Source organism: Drosophila serrata, unplaced genomic scaffold (genome assembly GCF_035046125.1).
Source record: "Drosophila serrata isolate PLE 108 unplaced genomic scaffold, ASM3504612v1 contig_160, whole genome shotgun sequence".
Lineage (NCBI taxonomy): Eukaryota > Metazoa > Arthropoda > Insecta > Diptera > Drosophilidae > Drosophila > Drosophila serrata.
This window is the reverse complement of record NW_028257058.1, coordinates 1,143,374-1,155,223: the sequence shown is the minus strand read 5'-3', so window position 1 is coordinate 1,155,223 and position 11,850 is coordinate 1,143,374. Positions and strand designations below refer to the sequence as shown.

The following is an 11,850-nucleotide window of genomic DNA, read 5'->3' as shown; positions in this document are numbered from 1 at the left end:
GCATGGTTTCTTTTAATTATGGATGGATGTCACCCTTTTCCAGTATACATCCCTTTTACCTCTTCCCTTACTCTTCCCTTCCATATAGAACGTTTAGGGTGTAGCCGCTTGAAGTACGTACTTTATGGATTGTTTTTTATACACCTTCGAAGAGAGTAAGTAGTGCAATTTAGTCGGAAGGTTGTTCCGTGGCAAAGGTATATGAATTTATTCTGAATCCCCAGGCCAGAGCTATCTGGTCTATCCGTAAGTTCCTGCGCTATCAGAAATTAACTGCCCATTAGCGAATACTAAGGAGATCAAAAAATATAATGCAGTATAATTTGCAGAATTGCTTTAAAATTAATACGAAAATTACAAAGAAAATAAATAAATTTGCGTAGGTATTAAATTGTCGGTAAGCTCTCCATCCTGCCAAGTGATAATCTCGTCAGAGAAAGCAGGAACTCCTGCGCGCCAACGTAGGTGGTCCTCTCTGAGCTGGGCGTTTGCTGGGAGGTGCGTCCACGGAATGGTTCAAAATAATTGAAGCATGTCGTCAATGGATGTGGGATTCATCTCTCTTCAAATGAAGGGCCGCAAGTCCCCCGTGGACACGCCACACATCTCTGCGCAGTGTGGGTGCTTCCCCTTTTCCCCAAAAAGGATTTTCCTGTTGTTTATATTTGGTTGGCTGGCAAAATTCTTGGTTGGCTGGTTCTGGTCATCGGTTGTCCGTGAGGCAGTCGGTGCGGTGCTTTAATTGTTTAATGGCTCGTTATTTAAATTCCCTTGAGGGGCGTAGGATGGCAACTGTGCCAACTGCTTTTCAAGTGTGATAATTATAACGATTTATTATGGATTAGGTGGATTTCGTGTGTGAAAGTATACTGAGTAATTATATTATATTATTATTTTAGACAAAATAAGATTGAATTCTGTGTCCCAAGTGCAATTAGCTTAAAAACGAACACCTATGTTTATTTGAATATCCATGTTGAAATTTTAAAGATTAGGAAATCCGAAGTCTGTATTTGCTATTGGATGCTATTTTGAATCAATATACTTAAATTCGCTGCTATGACAGCTAAATAAAATAATTAAAACACGTAAAACCTATGACTCGTTGGGAACGTTTTTGAAAATATATGTCTGTACTTCGCATTATAGTATTTTTCAATTATTTCCAATGCCAATTTTTTTAATGTGATGCAATGTTTTCCCAAATGATTTAAAAACAAAATCAATATTGGGCTAAGGGCTAAGATAAGTGAGCGGCACTTGCCACCACTTTTATTTTGGCAAAATTTGATTCTAATCCGCAGATAATATTTTCAAGAATTTTTCATTTCGCTTTGTTGAGTTTAATGCGATTTAATCTCATGCCTTCTGCATATTAAATGGTATTTGCATGCCGATTAAAAAGAAACAAGAAAGGAATCCGACGTTTGTATATCCTTGCATTTTAATATCGTCATTTGCAATCGAATCACTTTGAAAAGAAGGGAAGGAAGCATCAGAACGGCGAGTTTGTATACCCTTGGACACTTCAATTGGACCCTTACATAACATATCTAATACTAATTTATACTGTACATATGTATGTCCATATTGTTCATATTGATGTTGAAAAACAAAAAACAAAAAAGTAATGTCAGCACTCATTACATTCACCTATTTAATTATTTACGGTTTTAAATTTTCATTACACGAAAATATTTTCAAAAACAGTGAAGTTCAAATTTTTCCTATTAATAACTCATTGTTTTTACGGTAGCCCGATAGTATTTCGATCGTAGTTCCAATAAGTGGAATGTGTAGTACCAATAACAACTCCGAGTTATGGCAATAAGATATTTAAAGGGAACAATTGATATGAAACTAATTTTTAAATGAAATGCAACTTGAAAATGCATTAATTATAAATAAATAATGAAATAATGAGATTAGTAGAAAAACAAGAAAGGAAGCTAACTTCGGCTCGCCGAAGTTTATATTAAAAATTAATATCAAGAATTTTATGGGGTCCGAAAATGATTTCATCACTGCAAACTCTTGTCAAAAATAAAATAACATAGAAGGGGTTTACATTAATAAGAAAGTCGACAAACCGAAAAACGATGACAAAATGCAAAGTGCAATAACCAATTATATTTATATATATTTTTTATGAAGCGATCGAATAGTATTTTAGATCTTTTAAGCTACTTACTACGGTATTTAAAAGCGGATTACTTCAAAAGAAATATGAGTACATTTTTAAATTTTAACGATTCGAAAGTAATAACTTTTGGGCAGATGGAAAAAGAATTTTTCAAATTTCTGTATTGTAGAGTTTTGAGTTAAAGGCGTCACCGACAGTTTTATCTCGCTTCGTTAAAGACTGTTTTCTTTGATAATGGGTTATTTAAAATACAACCAATATATATTATATATAAATATATAGAAAAATAGTTTTGAGAAAAAACGAGAAATTCCGGCGCCTGAAACTGAATTTGAAAATGAGCCATGAGAGGCCGTCGGAAACTTTTAGCTCTTTGTTATTCCCTTGCAATACTTTAATTCTTTTCTTTGTTTCTCACAGCGTGCAACAACAAAAAAAGTCAGCATGGGCAAACTTAACTTTAAAAACCTCTTCGATCTTTAAGATCTTAATAACGATCAACCCCTGGAAGCCAAGGAAGAAGAATGGCAGGCAGGCTATGTCAGCTATCGATTCGTGTGAAAACATGCAATTATGGTTTTATTTGTGCTTATTTATTGTGACTTCTGCATTTATTTTGGTTTTTGTTTTGATTTCCTGCACTCACATAGTGTGTGAAGCGCTGCTGCTGGTTAAAAATATTTTCAAGCTATTTAAACTGAAAAAAAAGAAACAACCATATAGTTTTTCGGTCGTTGAATCTTATCCAGATATTTGAACCTAATCAATCAAGTAAAAATCGAACCTCCGAATCAGATTCAGCGAATTATTTAAGCTTAAAAATTTAGTTTTGGGTTTAAACCAGTGTTGCCAGGTGATGAGCGCCCATATAAGCTAGATTTAAAAAAAAAATAAGCTAGAATAAGCTAAACAATTTTTAAAAAATGCGAAAAAACAAGCTACACCCAAATATGAGAAAACACGAAACATATAATATATATTATTATATTATATGAATATGTTATTATTAAAGAAAGTCTTAAAAATATGTTCTTAAAGTAAGCACTTAAAACAAATTAGTTAATATTTCATCAATTCCTTCATGTTGTTCGTCGCCGAGTGTTCGGCAATGAACAAACAAAGCGCTGCTTCCTGATCCTGAGTCTTGCAACACTTAGCCGGAAAATTTATTTTTTGCGATTCAGCAACTGATCTCATTGATAAAATGTGCTTTTTCGATGCCGCATGCTGCCTGATTTAAAAAATTTTGGCTGATATTGTCGACTTACAGTAGCAACAATATGCTTTGGTTCCTTCTCCTGGCACTTAAATTCGTTGTTTTGGAGCCAAGCATCCCGAAAAATCTGTTTATATATAACTTTCGGCATTTTGAGGACACGCTTTACCGATGACACTTTCGATTAGAAATAAGTTCACGATCACATAAAATGCACATAACCATCGGAAAAAAAGAACAAACTCCAATATTTTCATGCTATAAAGCATATTTTTCGTAAAAAACATTCCGTGGATGTCAAAAATACATAAAAAGCTAAAATATGCTAGATGAATTTTAAAATAAGCTATATTTCAAGCTATAAGCTAGATGGAAATTTTTCAAGCTTTTCTAGTTTCAAATATGCTAGAACTAGCTTATAATAAGCTAACCTGGCAACACTGGTTTAAACGGTCCCCAAAAAATCCTATGGCGGATTAAGTGGGTTTCATTGATAGATGGCGCTTAAACGGATTTCCATGCCTTGAGCTTGCGGGCGCCACCTATAAGTGAAAGAATAAATGTAACTAGACTCGCGTCTCATGTCTGATGTCAAAAATACAATTTTTATATTCTGTAATGTTTGTTATTTCTTAACAGCTTATGAGCTTTCTGCTTTCATACTTATATTACGTGAAGCTTTTGCATGTATAAACCTATTTGTCCGCATAATTTACTCGACTTAAATGTCAAATGTAAGCAACACTGTTATTTTATGTCAAAACTTAAATACCCATACCCTTGCAGGGATTTATTGTTTTACGTTCAGGGGATTCCCTATACGTCTGAATGACTAAAAATATCGGCGATGTATAGCAATGCCTAAGCGATATTTTAAGCCGGGTGGGTAACGACCCAGAAAAATCTGTGACTGAATTGTTTTTGTTTCAAGTTTTTAATAAAAAAAAAAAAACAAACAAGAAAACGAAATTATTATTGCTTATATTAACTGATTGTAAGTACAAGTAAGAAATTTTCTTAATCGATTATACTAAATTAAAGTTAAATTTGTGGTCCAATTAAAACCGCTTGCAAATCGGAAGATGCTTGGAACAACAATTCCTTTTAATGGTTTAATTATTATGTTATGTTTTCTGAAAAATATTACCATTCTTAAAGAATTTTAAATTTAATTAGTCTTTAGTCATTTAGTAACAGTCTTATAAATTATATACATACTCCTCGGCCCAAAAAGCTCCAATATTCAAAATGTTTATTTTATTTTTATAGCCATGCAGGGTATTATAATTTCAGTCAGAAGTTTGCGACGCACTGAAGGAGTATACATACATATATATTCTTGATCAGCATCAACTGTCGAGACGATCTAGCTAGCCATTACCGTCTGTCCGTTTCTACGAAAACTAGTCTCTCAGTTTGAATTTGTTGTTGTTTTTAGTTGTTAGTACTCTCACTCGTATATATGGAATGGGCCGGATCGGACGACTATATCATATAGTTGCCATAAGAACGATCGGAATTATAACATTTTTAGTTTTTAACACAAGTGTATCAAATTTAAGATATAGCCATTTTAAATATTCTAATTTTTTGTATACAATTTTATGAATATCGGACTTCTATATCATATAGCTGCGATAGGAACGATCGAGAAATAAATTTTTGCAATTTTCAACAGATTTTCATCAAATTTGAGTGATAGCCCTTTTTTGCTGTTCTAAAATTTGGATTTTAGTTTTATGTAAATCGGACGACTATATCATATAGATGCCATACAAACGATCGTTAAATATAGTAGGCATTGCTTTACTGTTTTTTAACATAAATATATATAATTTATATTGTATTAATTCATAGTGATCGGAGTTCTATCTGCAAGGATATACAAACTTCGGCGTTCCGAAGTTAGCTTCCTTTCTTGTTTTATTCTATTGTAGTCTTATCTTATCTTAGTTATAAAATTAATCCCAAATTTCTAAAGCAATACAAAATGTCTATATTTCACATTGGATAAAAATAACTAGATTTTTTTCATACAAGTTTTCCAATCTTACCTATAAAAGCTACATATGTATATGATTTAGTCGTCCGATCCGGCCTTTTCCGACTTATATACAAGTGAAAGTAAAGTGCAAAATTGCATTTATATAGATTTAAGCCTAAGGTTCTAGCTTGTAATAACGGACAATAAAAGCAGACTAAGAATATTAAATATATTATTGGTTTTCAACATAAACAAAAAAAGGTACATTTGTTAACTTTCAGGTAGTGCTAAACAAATAATAATATGTACATTAATAAACATAGGCTAATTAAAAAAAAAAACATTTTGCTTGGTTTTGACGTGTACTGGTAAATCGGTTCCTGCCTAAAGTCAAACAAAAAAATACTGAAAAAACCTGAAGCCGGTGAAAGCAGGATTCACTTTCGTGGATCTTTCCTGGAACAGAATCAATTTTCATGTTTAAAAATCTGAAAAAAATCAAACACAACTCAGGGTAAAGCAAACCAAAAAACTAAGGGATAGCTGCAGCACGCAAATGCTTTGTAGCGTTAAAACATTGAATCGGTTTATGCTTATTGTATTTATCTCCGGGCATGCACAATCGCAGAAGATACAAAATCAAGGGATTATAGTCCAGAAATGCATAATCTATTGAAAATTCCTTTGATATAGGCTTATTTTTAACTACTGTTGATAAAACAATTCAAATTTTGTTTTGAGCAAATCAAAAAATATAAGCTAAAAACAATATGTATTTTTTCATTGTTTTCATGGAAAAACTAGATTTGTTTACTTTAATGGGTAGGCACATCACATTGTCAAATACTTATATACATTTTACTACAATTACCTGTCAAATGCCTTTTAAATTATTCGATTATCTTATTTAGTTTAAAGAGTATGATTTTAATGAGATTTTTTTAGGAAAATGCGATATTCTGCGACGCTTATAATTCCTAAAGATTTATAAATAAGATGTAGGGTAAGATATCAAATATTATCGATACATAGGAAGCGGTCTGATGATTTGAAACGATCATAGCTACAGATGCCACCTTTTAAGTTATTTTCGTATAATTAACTATTGAATAGCAACCTGCAATCTTTTTTGTTTAATGTTTCACCTAGAGGTGTCTATATTTTCAGTAATGGGCGACTATACTTAATATCAGAATAGTATTGACGTACATATGTATGTACGTATGTTCATATATGTGTGTATACCTTCGGCGTCCCAAAATTTCCAAAGTAATTAGTTTATCATGTATAATTTGCAATGCCTTGAAAAACTACGTATGTTTAAAGGTTATGGCTAACCCATATTACCTGACTAAGTAGTGGGTATTATAAATAAAACTAGATCGCGTCTGCGCCTTGAAAGCCAATGTTTGCCTGGCTGGCTGCCTTTAGGTCTTGTTCTTGGTGCCGCTGATGCCAAGAGCACTAGTAATAGACAAAAGCTCGTGGAGTTTGCTTCGTTTTCGCAGAAGAACAAATAAATTCGGTGCTGCGCTCGGAACTGTGTTATCTGTAGCCTAGTTGTATGTACAAAATATATGCAAAGACCTTACAAATAGTATTCAATTCATCTTTCGAAGATATGTAATATGCAATGAATAAGACAGTTCGATCGGTTTAAAGTTGATCTCTTTTTTATTGGTATAAATAGTATATAGACTTATGTGCTGACTTGCAAGACCAGTAAAGACTCATAGTTATTTTTAAATAAGCTTGCTCATTCTCATATGGATAGATGTACCTGTACTAAGAGACATGTGCACATGAAATGTAAAACTTAACTAAAGGAAAAATTAAAAAACAAAAAAGATACGTGATGTGAAATGAAAACAATTATATTCCTTATGGCCATGCTGATAATTTCCAATTTGAGTTCAGTATTTTCACAGCCCCTAGCAACAGCCTTAATAAGTGAAATGACAAAAAGAATTAAGATAAAATTAAAGGAGAAATTAAGAAAAATGTATTAACAATAATACATTGCGTTACTTTACATATAAAATATATATTGGATCTTCTTAGAAGAAGTTGTGTAACATGTTGTATTTTCATAAACATAAAAATAGACTTAACAGGCTATCAAGAAAAGTCCCAAAAAAAAACAAAAAAACGGAATGGTGATGTGATGTGTATATAATTATTTTAAAATTTGTGAATTCTTGGATTTTAACGCTGAAATAGCATAACTTTAACTATCAATTTTTCTACAACTTTATCTTCATTATTTTTCGTTTCACTTCAAATCAGCAAAATCTTTGTACTTAATATGTATGTATGTATATACGGATATATTTATAAATAAAATTATAGATGTGAGTAGTATTTTCGGTATTTTCTGTATGTACAACACACAGCTGGTGCGCGGTGACTGCGAACTAAAAATAAACATGCAATATATACGAAAATTTCTTCGTTTATTCAGTAAAAATGTATTTTCCATTAACAACATTCATTTATGCTAAAAATGAGGAGGAGGAAAAGGCAGCGATCAAATTTCCATTTTATATTGCTGGTGGGTTCGTGTGCAGCACTCGTAACTTCTGGTTAGAACATAGTGTTAATAGTTTTTATATATTTTAGTTTGCATTTGTGTAAAATGTATACAATTTTGCATTTAAAAATTTTAAAACATAGTTTTAAATAATATGAAAAATAATTATATGCGCTTTAAAATTACCGAAACATTTGTATTTCATTTTATAAATACAAGTCCAGTTACGATCACGCAGAAATGTAACCAGTATCTATTTATCTTCCCAAGAAGCACCACTATTTATTTATGTATATCTTATATGTAAACTAGAAAGAAAGAAATATTTTCTCCTAATTCACATTTAAGGTGCAAAACGTGTGAAATAGCTAAGAAAAAAACCCAGATAGACGTCACATTTTTATATCATCATCATCACCATCATCGTTTGTAACTCTAGTAATGAAAATAACTGTAAATCTATATATATTATATTCCATTTCAATAGCTTGTTTGCTAATACTAATAATTTTTTATAGACCAAAATAGAGCCATAACCGTTGAAGACGAAGCTTAAGGATATACCCTCAGCATGGGGGTGGCTGAAGATTTCGCTCCCAGCTTTGTTAAGAAGCCACAACTGCATCAGGAGGATGATGGCAATCGATTAATATTTGAATGTCAGCTATTGTCATCGCCGAAACCGGATATTGAATGGTTTCGAAGCGATGCTAAGCTCGAACAGGATGGCCGAACCAAATTTAAAATACAGCCCGTCGACGACAATAAATATACTGTAATATTAGAGCTCGATGATGTGGTTGAAACCGATGCCGGTCTTTATAAAGTGAAAGCGAAAAATAAGTCTGGTGAAGTTTCAGCTTCGATTAATTTAAATTTCACACGTAAGTACGAGCTTTTTATTTTATATACATATACAAAAATACATATCTTGTAAGGTGAAATTTTATTAAAAAAAAAGAAAAATAAGGAAAATAATTTTAATTGGAAAATGGTGTACAAAAAAAAATAAACTAAAAAAAAATAGGAAATATAGTTTCCTGTTAACTTTCGATAAACAACGACCTAGTTTTACATCCAACTTATAGTTGTTATTCTTGTTCTTTGTTGACCAAGGTTATCTTTCGCATTCCTTTTCGGCCTGCTTTTTACGCTATAAAATTTTATATAAATTTTCAAGGAAATTGGTCGCTAACAACAAGGACAACTAAAAGAAGTTGGCATGTGCAAACAATCCTTAATTGTGTAAAGCTTTAACTACTTCTTATTGTGTATCTTTCACTTTTAAGATTTTAAATCCTTAAATACAGAGTTTTTGGGATTATTTTATCATTATAACTTTTTCTTCTAGAATTTAATACCGAATAGTACTTAAACGTAAATATACAGAAATCACATGCATTGCTCAAAATATTCTTCATTTTTAAAGAATCTTCTTTTATATCTGTTTAACCTAACCTAAAATATTTCACTTCATAATTAAGATCAATATTCATATAATTTATATTCGATGAAACGGGTCTTACGAATGACTACTGTAGTCCTATCCAGAAAAATGATAATGGTTGTGTTCAGCAGAACAACATGATCACTGATCAGTGATGAATTTCTATAGATAGTTCTAATGAAAGCGTATGATCACTAGTCATGACGCAATATTTCATCCAACGTGATCAGCAAAAAATGTAACAAAAAAAATAGAATGATACCTTTTCGCGTTACTGATGGATTTTATCAATGGTTAAAATATCGATAGGGGAAAAACTAAAAATAGGCATGCAAAGAAGAGAAAATCAAGTTATTAATTATATAAACAAAATGTATTTCTATTTATTATTTAGCTTTCCGTAGCCATAAATGCGGTGGACAATGCTGTAATTACGACAATTTGCAAAATAATAGAAATTTAAATAGAAATTTATGAGGTGTCTGGTCATAAACTATTGCTTTGGGTTATTAAATGTATATTTGAGAATGTCCCTAGCTTTTTTCAGGTATACGTAAAGTTGTTTATGTCAGTTATCTTTTAAACAAAATCAAATGAATGTTGGGGGAAAACCGGACGATAACGATAGATACCAGCCGATTATTTTTAGCCTTTAGCAAAACATTCTAAATCACTAATTACTGATCCATTACTGGATTGGTGACCATGTTGTTTTGGATACATATGTATATTGTTGATGGAGTTGTTTTACTGATAATCAGCCGATAGTTCTTTGGTGCAATTTTTAGGCTTTCGCTACGAAAATGTGAACAAAGATGGCAAGGAACGAACGAAATGTGTAATTTATTAAAATGTATTATTAAAATGAGCCGAACTAATTCCAGATAGTTGACTAACGAAAACGTTAAGAGAAAATAACTAAAAGAAGAATTGGACTTATGTCTTTATAAGATTGATGTCAGCTTAAGACTGAATTCGCGTGTTAAAAATCTTTTTTTTTATGACCTTTTTTCTATACTTTTTGTAGCGAGATCACCTGCTTGTGATATTGATTATATACATATGTACATCATTTGAGATTGAGAACGCCACTCAGGGACCGCCACTTATGACGCTATGACACAGCAACAGATTTTCCATTATTCACTTCATTAGTATCTTGAATGAGGCATCTATATACATATGTATGTATATATAATATTTTGCATTGCGCCTAGAGTCACACCAATTTAAGAAAGGTAAAGTACGCCGTACAGTATTCCCTGACCAGAGGTTTTCCCTTAGATTTTTGGTTTTTTTGCCGGTCTAGGGGCAATTTTATGGGCGAAAAATTTATAGGCGGAAAGCTAAAGGTCTTTTAATACCCTTGTAGGGTATTATAATTTCAGTCAGAAGTTTGCAACGCAGTGAAGGAGTCACCTACGACCATAGAAAGTATATATTCTTGATCAGCATCAACAGCCGAGTCGATCTAGCCATGTCCGTCTGTCCGTTTGTGTGTTTCTACGCAAACTAGTCTTTCATTTTTAAAGCTATCTACATATATCATATAGCTGCCAACAGTCGGAATATTTTTTTTAAAAAAATATTAACTTCTCCAGTTTTTTAACAGATTTTCATTAAATTTGAGATATAGCTCTTTTTATTAAGAACATCCGTTTTAAACTATTTGCCTCTCATTCTGTCTCACTGCTTTAAAACGGTGTCTTACCCTCCCCATACCATGTTATACCGGGCTTTTTGAATATATAATATGTGACCGCTCTTTTCATTAGTTCTTCGCAATTTTTGGAAGGCAGTTAATGCGGTAATACTTTGTAAACAACCGTCTCTTTTAAAACTTAAGAATCGTTTGAATAATATTCGTCTCCAAGCAGCGGCTCCTCCCTTGGACATATATATATACCTGTACAAAGAACTTGGATGATTGGATACGGGTGGATCGGTGCCCGGTTCATGAGAGAACATAGTGACACCAGGGGCCATACCTATGTACTTCTTCGGCTTGCAAGAGAAATCTAATTTCATCCAACATGGGTCCTTTCCTTGTCCTTTCTGATTTTATATTTTTATATTTCTCTTTACGGTTACCCTCTTCCTTACGAAATTAATATAATTGCCAAAAACCTAAAAAATTGTATTGGCAATAAAGAGGTTGCAATTAAGAAACTATAAATATGTATATCCGAAGTCCTCGTCATGCGTTTATGTAAATTTTTAACCTACCAATCTATAATTAACACCCCTTAACATTAAAAAACTGAGATTCTGAGCTCTGAAGTTTTTCCAGCTGTGTTCACAGTATAAGGGATAGATCGGCCTATAAGGCATGAGGGTGGAGTCCTCATAGCGGTGGACCCTTTAATCACGTCAGAATTATTAACTTCCGAGGTATGCAATGATGTTGAATTCCTCTGTGTAAAGCTATCTATCAATGGTAGCTCCATATCTATAAATTGCTCATACATACCTCCGTTGTCGGAACTTCCTATTTACTGGAACCACCTTTCCGCTCTTCAGATGGTTTCCA

General features: G+C 32.4%; 1 protein-coding gene across 50 annotated transcripts in view; it reads left to right on the top strand.

Moving 5' to 3' along the window:
• The first annotated feature begins 6,747 nt into the window (after positions 1–6,747).
• bt (projectin protein bent) overlaps positions 6,748–11,850 on the top strand; it is a 52,470-nt gene continuing 47,367 nt past the window's right edge. For 32 of the 50 annotated variants that reach the window (XM_086826665.1, XM_086826658.1, XM_086826662.1 and 29 more), the window contains exons 1-2: positions 6,773–6,905; positions 8,392–8,757. In XM_086826665.1, coding sequence (XP_086682791.1) covers positions 8,445–8,757 — 313 coding nt within the window. In that variant the 5' untranslated portion in view covers positions 6,773–6,905; positions 8,392–8,444. Of the gene's footprint in view, positions 6,906–8,391; positions 8,758–11,850 lie in introns of all 50 variants that reach the window. The other 18 variants (XM_086826667.1, XM_086826666.1, XM_086826659.1 and 15 more) reach the window with 1 other exon arrangement.